Here is an 18,104-nt window from a genome sequence, read left to right on the forward strand (position 1 = left end):
TGGGAGACTGAGACTTGGGCTGCTTGTGGAGGACAAGCACACTCCATCTGTCCTGCTGAGACCCAAAAGAGAGGTGGCAGTTTGAAAGATCTGCCAGCAGCAGAAGAGGTGCCAGAGGGGCAAGCGGCTGATGGAGCTCTCTCCACAGAAGGGCAGGTGGACAATGTTTCCCCATCATGCCCTCAGGCCAAGTGGACAGACATGCATGGGAGCCTAAAATGCTCCATTCCCCTCACTGGCAGCTCAGCCCCGAGGCACTTCCCTGTGCACCTGCCCGCCTGCTGGGCCCAGCAGCATCAGACTTTGCTGCCTGGCAGGCAGAGGGAGACTGCTGCCTGGTAGAAAAAAGGAGGCATTCCTAGCTTTCTTGGCCCTATCTCATCGGAACTGTGGAGGCACCCACACAGCTGCCCCCCACCAACAATGATCCCAGTAGAAACCCTGAGGCTCTGCTCATAAAAGGCCAGCAGAGGTGAACTGCCCTCCACAGCAGACTGACAGACCACAGCTGACAGACAGACACAAAGGGGACCCTGCCCAGAGCCCACCAACAGCAACTGGGGCTGCACCACAAAGGAGAACCAGGCACTGTTGAGCAGAGTCTTGATCTTTCGGCACCACAGGATGCCTTCTTCATAAAGTCAGTAATCTCTAGGCCAGAAATATATAAGATTCACCTAATACAAAGGAATAAACACAGAAACACTGACAAAATGAGAAGAGGAATTTGATCCAAACAAAACTACAAAATAAGACACCAGAGAAGGGCTAAATGAAATGCTCACTGATATACACAAAAGTATTGACGATGTCAGAGAGGACTTCAACAAAGGGATAGAAAAGTTGAAAAACAGACACTCAGACCTGAAGAATTCAGTAACTGAAATGAAATATACAATGGAGGGAATGATAGATTGCTGCAAGTAGAGGAGACAGTCAATGAGATGGAAATTAGAGAGGAGGAACACAACAAAGCTGAGGAAAGAGAGAAAAAAGGAGCTCTAGGAATGAAAGAATGGTAAGAGGTGTATAACAACTCCAAATGAAACAATATTTTGCGTAATAGGAGTACCAGGCGGAGAAGGACAAAGGGATAGAATAGAAAGTCTCTTTGAGGAAATAATTGTTGACAACTTCCCCAATGTGGGGAAGGAAATAGACACTCAAGTCCCATAAGTGCTAAAATCCCCTAACAACAGGAACCTATGAAGACAACACCAAGACATATAATGAAAAAACAAAGAATGAAGGAGAGAACTGAAAGCAGCCAGAGAGAAAAAACATTACTTATAAGAGAAACCCCATTAGGCTATCAGCAGATTCTCAGCAGAACTTTTACAAACCAGAAGAGTGGCATGAAATATTTAATGTTTTAAAACATAAGGACCTTCAACCAAGAATCCTCTACCCAGCAAATTATCATTCAGATTTCAAGGGGGGATTAAAAATTTCCCAGATAAACAAAGGCTGAAGGAATTTATAACCACTAAACTGCCATTAAAGGATATGTTAAAAGGACTTCTGTAGATGGAAATGTTCTTAAACTGAAACAGTTTTCACCAGTGAAAATAAACCCACAGGAAGGCAGTACACCATGGAGAAGACAATATAGCACCTTACTACGCTGATGGACAGTGATTGCAGTGTGTGTGTGTGGTGGGGGGGGAGTTGATAATATGGGTGAATGTTGAAACCAAAATGTTACTCATGTGAAACCTTCATAAGATTGTATATCAATACCATAATTAAAAAAAAAAAAAAGAAACCCACAGTAAAGGCATAGACAAGTTAGTTACCAAGCAAGTATGAAATTAAAATAAAACAACAGTAGTAAACTATACACAGTATCAGTCAAGGAATACACAAAAAATGCTGCTTATGACATCTACTACATAAAGTGTGGAAGAGGAAGAAAAATTTTCTTAAAAAGTACTTTTAGATTTTGTTTGAAATACAGCAATCATCACCTTAACATACACTATTATGTAATTAGGAAGCTAGCCATGAACCTTACGGCAATCACAAACCCAAAGCCAATGATACACAAAAATTAAGAGAAATCTAGTCCCAACACTAAAGAAAACCTTAAAATAACAAGAGTATAAGTGAGGAAGAAATGAACGTAGAGGAACTACAGAAACAACCAGAAAAAATAAAATAGCATTAAGCACATACCTATAATTATTTTAAATGTAGATTGAATGCATCATTCAAAAGACAGAGACAGAATAGATTAAAAAACAAGATCCATCTATATGCTGCTTAAGAGACTTATTTCACACCCAAAGTCTGAAAGTGAAGAGGTGGAAAAAGATTTCACGTAAATAAGAGAGAGAAAAAAGCAGGAGTAGCAGTACTTATGCCACACAATATAGATTTCAAAACAAAGAAAGTTAACAAGAGATAAACGATGCCATTACATAACAATAAAGGGGTCAGTCCAACAAGAATATTTACCATTATAACAAGCTATGCACAAAACATAGGAGCACCTAAATATGTAAAACAAATACTAACATAATTAAAGGGGGAAACAGATTGCAACACCTTGGTTTTAGGAGACTTTAACACACCATGCACATTAGTAGATCAAGCAGGCAGAAAAAAAATAAGGAAACAGAGGCACTGAATGAAGACATTAGATCAGATGGACTTCACAAGTATCTACGGAATGTTCCACCCAAAAGCAGGAGGATACACATTTTTCTGAAGTGTACATTGAACGTTGTCAAGAACAGATCACATACAAGGACACAAGAAAAGCTTCAATAAATTCAAAAAGATTATATAAAGCATCTTTTAAGACAGCAATGGTATAAAACTAGAAATAAATTACACAAAGAAAATGAAAAGACATACGAACACATGGAGACTAAACGTCATGCTTCTAATTAATGGATGAAGAAATTAAAATAGAAATCAAGCAATACAAGGAAATGAATGAAAACAAAAATACACCAGTCCAAAACTTGTAGGACGCCATAAAAGTGGTTGTAAGAGGGAAGTACACAGCAATACAGGACTACCTCAAAAACAAGAATAATCCCAAATAAACAGTCCAAACTCACAACCACCAAAGAAACTAGAAGAACAAATGAAACCCAAAGTTAGTAGGAGGAGGGACATAATAAATATTAGAGTAGAAAGAAACAAAATAGAGAATAAAACAATAGAAAAAATAAAAAAATCAATGAAACCAGGAGCTGGTACTATGAGAAAACAAACAAAATAGATAAACCCCAGGAAGACTTACCAAGAAAAGAGAGTGTACACACATAAACAGAATCAGAAATGAAGAAGGAATAATCACAACAAATAAATACAGAAACACAAATTATTAGAGAACACTATGAAAAATTACATGTCAAAAAATTAGACAACCTACAAGTGGACAACTTCCTAGAAAAATAAAACCTCCCAAGACTGACCCATGAAGAAATAGAAAATCTGAAAAGACTACTTACAAGTGATATCAATTGATAATCAGAAAATCCAAAAATACATATGTCCAGGTACAGATGCCTTCACAGCTGAATTCTACCAAACATTTAAAGAGGAGCTAATAACCATCCTAAAGTATTCCAAAAAGAAGAAAAGGAGGAAACACTTCCAAACTCATTTTATGAGGTCAGCATCACTCCAATACCAACACCAAAGACATCACAAAAAAAAAAAAAAGGAAAACTACAAACCAATTATCACAGAAGAACACAAATGCAAAAATCCTAAACAAAATATTAGCAAACTGAATCCAAAAATACATCAAAAAGATCATCCATCATAAACAAGTGGGATATATACCAGGGATACAAGAATGGTATACGATATTCGTAAATCAGTATCATTAACCACATTAACAAAAAGGATAAAAATCACATGATCATCTCAATAGATGCTGAAAAGGCATTTGACAAAATTCAACATCCATTCATGAAAACTCTCAACAAAATGGGTATAGAGGATATGTACCTCAACATAATAAAAGGCCATATATGAAAAACCCATAGCCAACATGGTTTTTAACAGTGAAAAGCTAAAAGCTTTTTCTCTAAGATCAGAACAAGACAAGGATGTCCAGTCTCACCACTTTTACTCAACATGGTACTGGAGGGCCTAACCACTGCATTCAGACAACACAAGGAGATAAAAGGCAACCAGATTGGTAAGGAAGAAGCTAAACTCTTACTGTTTGCAGATGACATGACATTATACACAGAAAATCCTAAAGAATCCAACAAAAAACTATTGGAACTAATAACTGAATTCAGCAAAGTTGCAGGATACAAAATCAAAACAGAGTAATCTGTTGCATTCCTATATAGTAACAACAAACTAGCAGAAAGAGAAATCAGGAAAACTCCATTTACAACTGCATCAAAAAGAATAAAATACCTAGGAATAAACTGAACCAAGGAGGTGAAAGACCTACACTCTGAAAACTACAAGACACTAATGAGGGAAATTAAAGAAAATGCCAATAAATGGAAACCTATCCCGTGCTTATGGATAGGAGGAATTAATATTGTCAAAGTGGCCATGCTGTCCAAGGCAATTTACAGATTCAGTTCAATCCCTATCAAAATACCAACAGCATTCTTCAATGAACTACAACAAATAGTACTAAAATTCATATGAAACCACAAAAGACCCCAAGTAGCCAAAGCAATGCTGGGAAAGAAGAACAAACCTGGGGGGGATTATGCACCCTGACTTCAAGCTCTACTACAAAGCTACAGTAATGAAAACGATTTGGTACTGGCACAAGAACAGACCCATAGACCTGTGGAGCAGAACAGACAGCCCAGATATAAACCCTATAAACACATGCATATACGGGCAATTAATATAAGATAAAGAAGCCATGGACATACAATGGGGAAATGACAGCTCCTACAACAACTGGTGCTGGCAAAACTGGACAGCTACATGTAAGAGAATGAAACTGGATTGTTCTAACTCCATACTCAAAAGTAAACTTAAAATGGATCAAAGACCTTAATGTAAGTCATGAAACAATAACACTCTCAGAAAAAAACATAAGCAAAAATCTCTTGAATATAAACATGAGCAACTTTTTCCTGGACACATCTACTCGGGAAAGGGAAACAAAATAAAAAATCAGTAAGAGGGACTATATCACACTAAAAAGCGCTGTACAGCAAAGGACACCACCAGCAGAACAAAAAGGTAACCTATAGTGTGGGAGAATATATTCATAAACGAGTCATCTGATATGCAGTTAATATCCAAAAATAACTAACATGCCTCAACACCCAAAATTCAAATAACCCTATCAAAAAATGGGCAGAGAACCTGAACACATATTTCTCCAAAGGAGAAAGTCAGATAGCCAACAGGCACATGAAAAGATGCTCCACATTGTTAATTATCAGGGAAATGCAAATTAAAACCACAATGAGGTATCACCTCACACCAGTTAGGATGGCCACTATCCAAAAGGCAAGAAAAAACAAATGCTGGCAAGTATGCAGAGAAAGGGGGACCCTCCTACACTGCTGCTGAGAATGTAAATTGGTGCAGCCACTGTGGAAAGCAGTATGCAGAGGTTCCTTAAAAACTAAAACTAGAAATACAATTTGAGTCAGTAATTCCACCTCCTAGGAATTTACCCAAAGAAAACAAAATCCCTGATTCGAAAAGACATATGTTCCCCTGTTTACTGCAGCACTATTTACAATAGCCAAGACATGGAAGCAACCTAAGTGTCCATCAATAAATGAATGGAAAAAGAAGAGGTGGTACGTATACACAATGCAGTGTTATTCAGCCATAAAAAGAAAATAAATCCTGCCATTTGCAACAACATGGATGGATCTAGAGGGTATTACTATGCTTGGTGAAAAAAAGCCAGGAGGAGAAAGACAAGTACCATACTATTTCACTTATCTGTGGAATATAACAGCACAAAACAGAAGGAACAAAACAGCAGTAAACTCAAAGAAACTGAGAAGTGATTATTGGTTGCCAAAGGGAAGGGGCGGAGACAGGTATAGGGGATAGCAGGAGGGGAATAAAAGGGCACAAAAATTCACAGTCACAATATAAGTTGATCATGCAGACTGCTGAACCACAGTGATGTACATTTGAAACGAATTTAAGATGGTTGTATATTAACCACACTTTAAAAAAATTAAAAAACAAAAAGAAAAACTACAACCTTCCAAGACTGACACAAGAAGAAACAGAAAATATGAACAGACCAATAACCAGTAATGAAACTGAGTTGGTAATCAAAAACTCCCAGGAGGAAAGGACTTTCTTCTCCCAGCTGACACACCCGCAACCAGCCTACAGCCACTGCTATCACCATAAAAACGCAAAAAAATCTGGTGCAGTCCAAAGTAGTTACACCTGAGAAAGGATCTACAGAGGCACACCTAACCAGTCTCCCTGAAAAAGAATTCAAAATAAAAATCATAAACATGCTGACAGAGCTGCAGAGAAATATGCAAGAGCTAAGGGATGAAGTCCGGAGGGAGATTACAGATGTCCCGAGGGAGATTACAGAAGTGAAACAAACTCTGGAAGGATTTATAAGCAGAATGGATAAGATGTAAGAGGCCATTGATGGAACAGAAACCAGAGAACAGGAACACATAGAAGCTGATGCAGAGAGAAAAGGATCTCCAGGAATGAAACAATATTAAGAGAACTGTGTGACCGATCCCAAAGGAACAATATCGGCATTATAGGGGTACCAGAGGAAGAAGAGAGAGAAAAAGGGACAGAAAGTGTCTTTGAAGAAATAATTGCTGAGAACTTCCCCAAACTGGGGGAGGAAATAGTTGCTCAGACTACGGAGGCACACAGAACTCCCGAGACACGGGATCCAAAGAGGACAACACCAAGACACATAATAATAAAAATGGAAAAGATCAAGGATAGGGACAGAGTATTAAAGGCAGCCAGAGAGAGTAAAAAGGTCACCTACAAAGGAAAACCCATCAGGCTATCATCAGACTTCTCAACAGAAACCTTACAGGCCAGAAGAGAATGGCATGATATATTTAATGCAATGAAACAGAAGGGCTTTGAACCAAGGATACTGTATCCAGCACGATTATCATTTAAATATGAAGGAGGGATTAAACAATTCCCAGACAAGCAAAAGTTGAGGGAATTTGCCTCCCACAAACCACCTCTACAGGGTATTTTAGAGGGACTGCTCTAGATAGGAGCACTCCTAAAAAGAGCACAGAACAAAACACCTAACATATAAAGAATGGAGGAGGAATAAAAAGGGAGAGAAATAATTACCAGGCTACGTTTATAATAGCTCAATAAGTGAGTTAAGTTAGACAGTAAGGTAGTAAAGAAGCTAACCTTGAACCTTTGGTAACCATGAATCTAAATCCTGCAATGGCAATAAGTACATATCTTTCAGTAATCACCCTAAATGTAAATGGACTGAATGCACCTATCAAAAGACACAGAGTAATAGAATGGATAAAAAAGCAAGTCCCATATATATGCTGCTTACAAGAGACTCACCTCAAACCCAAAGACATGCACAGTCTAAAAGTCAAGGGATGGAAAAAGATATTTCATGCAAACAACAAGGAGAAAAAGCAGGTGTTGTAGTACTAGTATCAGACAAAATAGAATTCAAAACAAAAAAAGTAACAAGAGATAAAGAAGGACACTACATAATGATAAAGGGCTCAGTCCAACAAGAGGATATAACTATTATAAATATATATGCACCCAACACAGGAGCACCAGCATATGTGAAACAAATACTAACAGAATTAAAGGAGGAAATAGAATGCAATGCATTCATTTTGGGAGACTTTAACACACCACTCACTCCAAAGGACAGATCCACCAGACAGAAAATGAGTAAGGACACAGAGGCACTGAACAACACACTACAACAGATGGACCTAATAGACATCTATAGAACTCTACATCCAAAAGCAACAGGATACACATTCTTCTCAAGTGCACATGGAACATTCTCCAGAATAGACCACATACTAGGCCACAAAAAGAGCCTCAGTAAATTCAAAAAGATTGAAATCCTACCAACCAACTTTTCAGACCACAAAGGTATAAAACTAGAAATAAATTGTACAAAGAAAGCAAAAAGGCCCACAAACACATGGAGACTTAACAACATGCTCCTAAATAATCAATGGATCAGTGACCAAATTAAAATGGAGATCCAGCAATATATGGAAACAAATGACAACAACAACACAAAGCCCCAACTTCTGTGGGACACAGCAAAAGCAGTCTTAAGAGGAAAGTATATAGCAATCCAGGCATATATAAAAAAGGAAGAACAATCCCAAATGAATAGTGTAATGTCACAATTATCGAATTGGAAAAAGAAGAACAAATGAGGCCTAACGTCAGCAGATAGAGGGACATAATAAAGATCAGAGAAGAAATAAGTAAAATTGAGAAGAATAAAACAATAGCAAAAATCAATGAAACCAAGAGCTGGTTCTTCGAGAAAATAAACAAAATAGATAAGCCTCTAGCCAGACTTATTAAGAGAAAAAGGGAGTCAACACACATCAACAGAATCAGAAACAAGAAAGGAAAAGTCACGATGGACCCCACAGAAATACAAAGAATTATTGGAGAATACTATGAAAACCTATATGCTAACAAGCTGGAAAACCTAGGAGAAATGGACAACTTCCTAGAAAAATAAAACCTTTCAAGACTGACTGAAAGAAACAGAAAATCTAAATAGACCAATTACCAGCAATGAAATTGAAGCAGTAATCAAAAAACTACCCAAGAACAAAATCCCCGGGCCAGATGGATTTACTTCAGAATTTTATCAGACATACAGAAATGATATAATACCCATTCTCCTTAAAGTTTTCCAAAAAATAGAGGAGGAGGGGATACTGCCAAACTCATTCTATGAAGCCAACATCACCCTAATACCAAAACCAGGCAAAGCCCCACCAAAAAAGAAAACTGCAGACCAATATCCCTGATGAACGTAGATGCAAAAATACTCAACAAAATATTAGCAAACCAAATTCAAAAATACATCAAAAGGATCACACACCATAACCAAGTGGGAATCATCTCAGGGATGCAAGAATGGTACAGCATTCGAAAATCCATCAACATCATCCACCACATCAACAAAAAGGACAAAAACCACATGATCATCTCCATAGATGCTGAAAAAGCATTCGACAAAATTCAACATCCATTCATGATAAAAACTCTCAACAAAATGGGTATAGAGGGCAAGTACCTCAACATAATAAAGGCCATATATGATAAACCCACAGCTAACATCATACTGAACAGCGAGAGGCTGAAAGCCTTTCCTCTGAGATCGGAACAAGACAGAGATGCCCACTCTCCCCACTGTTATTCAACGTGGTACTGGAGTTCCTAGCCATGGCAATCAGACAAAACAAAGAAATACAAGGAATCCAGATTGGTAAGGAAGAAGTCAAATTGTCACTATTTGCAGATGATGATATTGTACATAAAAAACCCTAAAGACTCCACTGCAAAATTACTAGAACTAATATTGGAATTCAGCAAATTTGCAGGATACAAAATTAACACACAGAAATCTGTAGCGTTCCTATACACTAACAATGAACTAATAGAAAGAGAAATCAGGAAAACAATTCCATTCACAATAGCATCAAAAAGAATAAAATACCTAGGAATAAACCTAACCAAGGAAGTGAAAGACCTATACCCTGAAAACTACAGGACACTCTTAAGAGAAATTAAAGAGGTCACTAACAAATGGAAACTCATCCCATGCTCCTGGCTAGGAAGAATTAATATCATCAAAATGGCCATCCTGCCCAAAGCAATATACAGATTCGATGCAGTCCCCATCAAATTACCAGCAGCATTCTTCAATGAACTGGAACAAATAGTTCAAAAATTCATATGGAACCGTCAAAGACCCTGAATAGCCTACGCAATCCTAGAAGGAAGAATAAAGTGGGGGGTATCTCGCTCCCCCACTTCAAGCTCTACTACAAAGCCACAGTAATCAAGACAATTTGGTACTGGCACAAGAACAGAGCCACAGACCAGTGGAACAGAACAGAAACTCCAGACATTAACCTAAACATATATGGTCAATTAATATACAATAAAGGAGCCATGGACATACAATGGGAAAATGAAAGTCTCTTCAACAGATGGTGCTGACAAAACTGGACAGCTACATGTAAGAGAATGAAACTGGATCACTGTCTAACCCCATATACAAAAGTAAACTCCAAATGGATCAAAGACCTGAATGTAAGTCATGAAACCATAAAACTCTTAGAAAAACACATAGGCAAAAATCTCATGGACATAAATATGAGTGACTTCTTCATGAACATATCTCCCTGGGGAAGGGAAACAAAGGCAAAAATGAACAAGTGGGACTATATCAAGCTAAAAAGCTTCTGTACAGCAAAGGACACCACCAATAGAACAAAAAGGTATCCTACAGTATGGGAGAACATATTCATAAGTGACAGATCCAATAAAGTATCAACATCCAAAATATATAAAGAACTCACACACCTCAACAAACAAAAAGCAAATAATCCAATTAAAAAATTGGGCAGAGGAGCTGAACAGACATTTCTCTGAAGAAGAAATCCAGATGGCCAACAGGCAAATGAAAAGATGCTCCACATCGCTAATCATCAGAGAAATTCAAATTAAAACCACAATGAGATATCACCTCACACCAGTAAGGATTGCCATCATTGAAAAGTCAAACAAAAACAAATGTTGGCGAGGTTGTGGAGAAAGGGGAACCCTCCTACACTGCTGGTGGGAATGTAAACTAGTTCAACCATTGTGGAAAGCAGTATGGAGGTTCCTCAGAATGCTCAAAATAGAAATACCATTTGACCCAGGAATTCCACTTCTAGAAATTTACCCTAAGAATGCAGCACTCCAGTTTGAAAAAGACAGATGCACCCCTATGTTTATCACTGCACTATTTACAATAGCCAAGATATGGAAGCAACCTAAATGTCCATCAGTAGATGAACGGATAAAGAAGACGTGGTACATATACACTGTGGAATATTACGCAGCCGTAAGAAAAAAACAGATCCTACCATTCGCAACAACATGGATGGAGCTAGAGGGTATTATGCTCAGTGAAATAAGCCAGGCGGAGAAAGACAAGTACCAAATGATTTCCCTCATATGTGGAGTATAAGAACAAAGGAAAACTGAAGGAACAAAACAGCAGCAGAATCACAGAACCCAAGAATGGACTAACAGTTACCAAAGGGAAAGGGTCTGGGGAGGACGGGTGGGAAGGGAGGGATAAGGGCGGGAAAAAAGAAAGGGAGCGTTACGATTAACATGTATAGTGTGGGGAGGCACGGGGAGGGCTGTGCAACACAGAGAAGACAAGTAGTGATTTTACAGCATCTTACTATGTTGATGGACTGTGACTGTGAATGGGTATGTGGGGGTGACTTGGTGAGGGGGGAAGCCTAGTGAACATAATGTCCTTCATGTAACTGTAGATTAATGATACCAAAATAAAATTTTTAAAAAAAAATTAAAAAAAAAAGAACAGACCCATAGATCAGTGGAATAGAATTAGAGAGCCCAGATATAAACCCATTTATATATGGTCAATTATTATATGGTAAAGAAGCCATGAATGTACAACAGGGAAAAGACAGCCTCTCCAACAACTGATGTCAGTACAATGGGGCAGCTACATGTAAGAGAATGAAACTGGATTGCTGTCTAACTTTATACACAAAAGTATACTTGAAATGGATCAAAGACCTGAATGTAAGACATGAAACCATTAAACTCTTGAAAGAAAACAGTCAAAATTCTCATGAACAGAAGTATGAACAATGTTTTTCCTGTACACATGTCCTCAGGCAAGGAATACAAAATCAAAATTGAACAAGTGGGACTACATCAAACTAAAATGCTTCTGTACAGAAAAGGACACCATGAGCAGAACAAAAAGGTAACCTACAGTGTGGGAGAATATATTCATAAGCGACTCACCTGATATGGGGTTAACATCCAAAACACGTAAGGAACTCATACAACTCAACTCCCAAAAAACAAATAAGCCGATCAAAAATGGACCTTAAAACATACTTCTCCAAGAAGAAATACAAATGGCCAAAAGACACATGAAAAGTTGCTCCACATCGCTAATCATCAGAGAAACACAAATCAAAACCAGTGAGATACCACCTCACACCAATTAGATTGGCCACTATCCAAAAGGCAAGAAATAGCAACTGATAGCAAGGATGTGGAGAAAGGGGAACCTTCCTACACTGTCGGTGGGAATGTAAATTGGTATAGCCACAGTGGAAAGCAACATGGAAGTTCCTCAAAAACTAAAAATAGAGGTATCATTTGCCCCAGTAATTCCACTTGTAGGAATTTACCCAAAGAAAACAAAATCCCTGCCTCGAATGATATATATGCACATTATAAACAATACGTTTATCACCACATTTTTCACAATAGCAAAGATATGGAAGCAACTACTGCCCATCAATAGATGAATGGATAAAGATGTGGCACATAAACACAGCGGAATATTATTAAGCCATAAAAAAAAGAAATCCTTCCATTACCAACAAAATGGATGTACCTTGGGGATACTATGCTCAATGAAATAAGCCAGGCAGAGAAAGACAAATACCATGATTTCAGTTATCTGTAGAATATAAAAACAAAATAAAATGAACAAAGTAACAGTAGACTAACAAGACATTGAGAAGTGTCTGGTGGCTTCCATGGGGAAAGGGTTGAGGTGGGCAGGTGGGGAGGATAAGGGGGCACAAAAATTCTCATTCATAATACAAGTTGGTCAAGGGGATGGTAGTACAGCATGGAGAATATAGCCAATGATTCTGTAACATCTTCCTATGCTGACAGATATAAACTGTGCTACTGGGGGTGATGATTTAGTAATATGGGAAGTGTTTAACCACTGTGCTGTTATACTTGCATGCAATGTAAGGCTGTATATCAACACTTCAACAAAAAATAAACAATAATAAAAATACAAAATACAATTCAAAAAGATTGAAATTGTACCAACCAGTGTCTCAGACCACAAAAGTATGAAACTACAAATACATTACACGCAAAAAAACCCACAAACACATGGAGGCTTAACAACATGCTCCTAAATAACCAAATGGATCTATGACCAAATAAAAACAGAAATCAAGCAATATATGGAGACAAATGACAACAATAATTCAACACTGCAAACTCTGTGGGACGCAGTGAAGGCCGTGCTAAGAGGGAAGTATATTGCAATAAAGGCCTGCCTCAGGGAAGAAAAACAGTACCAAATGAACAGTCGAAACTCACAATTAATGAAATTAGAAACTAGAAAAAGAACAACAAATGAGGCCCAAAGTCAGTAGGACAGGGGACATAATAAAGATTAGAGTACAAATAAATAAAATTAAGAAGAACAAAACAATAGAATCAATGAAAGCAAGAGCTGCTTCGTTGAGAAAATAAACAAAATAGATAAAACCCTAGCCAGACCTTTGAAGAAAAAAAGAGTCTACACACATAAACAGAATCAGAAATGAGAACGGAAAAATCACTACAGACACCGCAGAAATACAAAGAATGATGAGAGAACACTATGAAAAATTATATGCTAACAAACTGGATAACCTAGAAAAAATGGACAACTTTCTATAAAAGTACAACCGTCCAAGACTGACCCATGAAGAAACAGAAAATCTGAATAAACCAATTACCAGCAAGGAAATTGAATTGGTAATCAAAAAACTACCTGGTAACAAAACCCCTGGACAGATGGTTTCACTGCTGAATTCTATCAAGCATTTAATGAAGACCTAATACCCATCCTCCTCTAAAGTTTTCCAAAAAGCAGAAGAGGGAATATTCCCAAACACATTCTACGAGGCCAGCATCACTCTAATACCAAAACAAGGCAAAGACACCACAGAAAAAGAAAATTACAGAACAATACCCCTGATGAACATAGATGCAAAAATACTCAACAAAATATTAGCAAACCGAATTCAAAAATACATCAAAAAGAACATCCATCATGATCAAGTAGGATTTATTCCAGGGATGCAAGGATGGTACAACATTAGAAAATCCATCAACATCATCCACATCAACAAAAAGGACAAAAATCACATGATCATCTCCATAGATGCTGAAAAAGCATTCGACAAAATTCAACATCCATTCATGATAAAAACTCTCAACAAAATGGGTATAGAAGGCAAGTATCTCAGCATAATAAAGGCCATATATGACAAACCCACAGCCAACATCATACTTAACAGTGAGAAGCTGAAAGCTTTTCCTTTAAGATCAGGAACAAGACAGGGATGCCCACTCTCTCAACTTTTATTCAACACAGTTCTGATGGTCCTAGCCACAGCAATCAGACAACACAAAGAAATAAAGGGCATCCAGATTGGTGAAGAAGAAATTAAACTGTCACTGTTTGCAGATGACATGATATTGTAAACAAAAAACCATAAAGAATCCACTCCAAAACTACAAGATCTATAATCTGAATTCAGGAAAATTGCAGGATACAAAATCAACACACAGAAATCTGTTGCATTCCTATACACTAACGATAAGCTAGCAGAAAGAGAAATTAGGAAAACAATTCCATTCACAACTGCATCAAAAAGAATAAAATACCTAGGAATAAACCTAACCAAGGAAGAGAAAGACCTATACTTTGAAAACTACAACACACTCATGAGAGAAATTAAAGAAGATACCAAAAAATGGAAACACATTCCATGCTCATGGATAAGAAGAATTAATATTGTCAAAATGGCCATACTGCCTAAAGCAATCTACAGATTCAATGTAATCCCTATCAAAATACCAACAGCATTCTTTAATGAACTAGAGCAAATAGTTCTAAAATTCATATGGAACCACAAAGACCCTGAATAGCCAAAGCAATCCTGAGAAGGAAGAATAAACCTGGGGGGATTACACTCCCTGACTTCAAGCTCTACTACAAAGCCACAGTAATGAAGATAATTTGGTACTGGCACAAGAACAGACCCATAGACCAACGGAACAGACTAGAGAGCCCAGATATAAATCCAAGCATATATGGTCAATTAATATACGGGAGCTATGGACATATGATGGGGAAACAACAGCCTCTTCAACAACTGGTGTTCTCAGAACTAGACAGCTACATGCAAGGGAATGAAACTGTATTATTGTCTAACCCCATACACAAAAGTAAACTCAAATGGATCAAAGACCTGAATGTAAGTCATGAAACCATAAAACTCTTAGAAGAAAACAGGCAAAAATCTCTTGAATAGAAACATGGGCAATTTTTCCTGAATGCATCTCCTTGGGCAAGGGAAACAAAATAAAAATGAACAAATGGGACTACATCATGCTAAAAAGCTTCTGTACAGCAAAGGACACCATCAGCAGAACAAAAAGGCATCCCACAGTGTGGGAGAATATATTTGTAAATGACATATCTGACAAGGGGTTACCATCCAAATGTATAAAGAACTCACATGTGTCAACATCCAAAAAGCAAATAACCCGATTAAAAAATGGGCAGAGGATAAGAACCGACAGTTCTCCAAAGAAGAAATTCAGATGGCCAACAGGCACATGAAAAGATGATCCACATCACTAATTATCAGGGAAATGCAAATTAAAACCACAACAAGATACCACCTCACACCAGTTTGGATGGCCAACATAGAAAAGAATACGAACAACAAATGCTGGTGAGGATGCGGAGAAAGGGGAACCCTCCTACAAAGCTGGTGGGAATGTAGAGTAGTTCAACCACTGTGGAAAGCAATATGGAGGTTCCTCAAAACACTAAAAATAGGAATACCATCTGACCCAGAATTCCACTCTTAGGAATTTACCCTAAAAATGCAGGATCCCAGTTTCAAAAAGACATAGGTACCTCTACGTTTATCGCAGCACTATTTATAATAGCCAAGAAATGGAAGCAACCTCAGTGTCCATCAGTAGATGAATGGATAAAGAAGAGGTGGTACATATACACAATGGAATATTATTCAGCCATAAGAAGAAAACAAATCCTACCACTTGCAACAACATGGTTAGAGCTATAGGGTATTATGCTCAGTGAAATAAGCCAGATGGAGAAAGACAAGTACCAAATGATTTCACTCATCTGTGGAGTATAAGAACAAAGCAAAAACTGAAGGAACAAAACAGCAGCAGATTCCCAGAACCCAAGAATGGACTAACAGCTACCAAAGGGAAAGGGACTGGGGAGGCTGGATGGGATGGGAAGGAGAAGGGGAATAAGGGGCATTACAATTAGCACACATAATGTTGGGGGGGCATGAGGGGCACGGGGAGGGCAGTATAGCACAGAGAAGACAAGTAGTGACTCTATAGCATCTTACTATGCTGATGGACAGTGACTATAATGGGGTACGTTGTGGGGATTTGATAATGGGGGGAATCTAGTAACCACAATGTTGCCCATGTGATTTTATATTGATACCAAAAGAAAAAAAATACAAAATAAATATGTGAATAAATAAAATACAGTACTGTTAACAATAGTCACCATGCTCTACATTACACCCCCATGACTTACTTATAACTGGAAATTTGTACCTTCTGACCTTCTTTACCCATTTTCTACCAACTGCCCACCTCCACTGGTTTAAGGTTTGCTGCTGAAAAGTTATTCAAATGCCAAATACTGGAAATGGTTGTGTCTTAAGTTTTCCCCAACTGATTCTGCTATATTGTTTTGTTCATTTTTTTACCTTTAGTTTATAAATTGCAGGACTTCCTGGGAAAAGTTTAGCTGCTCTTTCAACCCAATATTTTGCTCTTCCATCAGTAATGTCATTTTCACAAAGCAGTTCTGCAATCTTCAACACAAGATCTTTCTGTGTTGGGTTTAATTCCACGGAACGCTGTTATCAGAAAAGAAATAATAAATTAGTAGGATTCCTGAAGTACATACACTCATATACAAAATCTAAAAATATATCACTGCCCCCATTAAAAACTCTATTCCTCAATGACCACATGTTATTTCAAAGTTGTTAAAATTAAGGTATCCTGGAATTTTTCTGAAGATGAATTAAAGGAAAATTATGATTTTATTATATAAATGCCACCCTCCCTCCAAAAAAAGAGAGAAAGAAAACTGTACACATAACAGCATTTATCACTATGTTAGACTTACTACTTTTAGGTATTAATCTTTCTTTTACAAGTGCTAACCTCTTAAGGATAAATTACAGCATACTCTGGACCAAATAATTCAAAACTTATTCCAAGCTGCGTCTCTAGAAATGCTATGATACCAAGGCTTGTTTTTACACATCCATAACATATATTTTAACTATTATGTAAATTATTCTGGGCATTATGTTTTTGTGCAAAGGGCTGTATTTTAACATTATGTGGTTTACCTTGTAACATTCAACAGCTTTGTCTATGTTTTCCTCCACTTCATAAAGAAGACCAAGAAATCTGTGAGCTTTGGGATCTCTTTCTTGCACATTAATATATGTAGATATGTATCTGTTTAAAAACAGTAATACAAAAATAATCTTCAAATTATCACATTTATAACTATTTAAATGCTAACTGAAGAGTACATCTTAAACCAAAGCAACCACTAAACTAAATTACATCATTACTCTAATTTGACTACCACTATTTACTCTAATATATAGATAGATAACTCAAAAGTATCCACAGAAAGACATGAATAACACTTAAACACAAACACACAAAGTTGACAACATAACCATTTTACCATAAAATGCTACATATACCAAATATTTCTTCCAGTGGTACTCACACAAAAAATGAAAACATAAATTACTTTTTCTTCCTGATTACACTTGGTAAACCACTGAAGAGTTTTGTACAGAAATCAGAAAGTGATTAAATATTTTTAAAGTTATAGACTACTAAAGATTGCCATTTCTGAAGTAACAATAGAATGTACTGACCTTTTTAAATAAAATATGTAACAGCACTGAGTTGAAATTAGAGCAGAGAAAAAAATTACTAAATACATTACCAAATGCTGATAATTTCCATTTCTTAAATCA

The 18,104-nt window shown here is 37.2% G+C and overlaps 1 protein-coding gene across 6 annotated transcripts in view; it reads right to left on the reverse strand.

Annotated features, from left to right (window-relative positions):
- Positions 1–18,104, reverse strand: part of LOC118929992 (E3 SUMO-protein ligase RanBP2) — an 80,675-nt gene that overhangs the window by 49,936 nt on the left and 12,635 nt on the right. For all 6 annotated transcript variants that reach the window (XM_036920721.2, XM_057496867.1, XM_057496866.1 and 3 more), the window contains exons 3-4: positions 17,454–17,565; positions 16,797–16,949 (exon numbers count right to left, since the gene is read on the reverse strand). In XM_036920721.2, coding sequence (XP_036776616.2) covers positions 16,797–16,949; positions 17,454–17,565 — 265 coding nt within the window. The remainder of the gene's footprint in view (positions 1–16,796; positions 16,950–17,453; positions 17,566–18,104) is intronic.

The sequence above is a fragment of the Manis pentadactyla genome, chromosome 2 (genome assembly GCF_030020395.1).
Source record: "Manis pentadactyla isolate mManPen7 chromosome 2, mManPen7.hap1, whole genome shotgun sequence".
NCBI lineage: Eukaryota > Metazoa > Chordata > Mammalia > Pholidota > Manidae > Manis > Manis pentadactyla.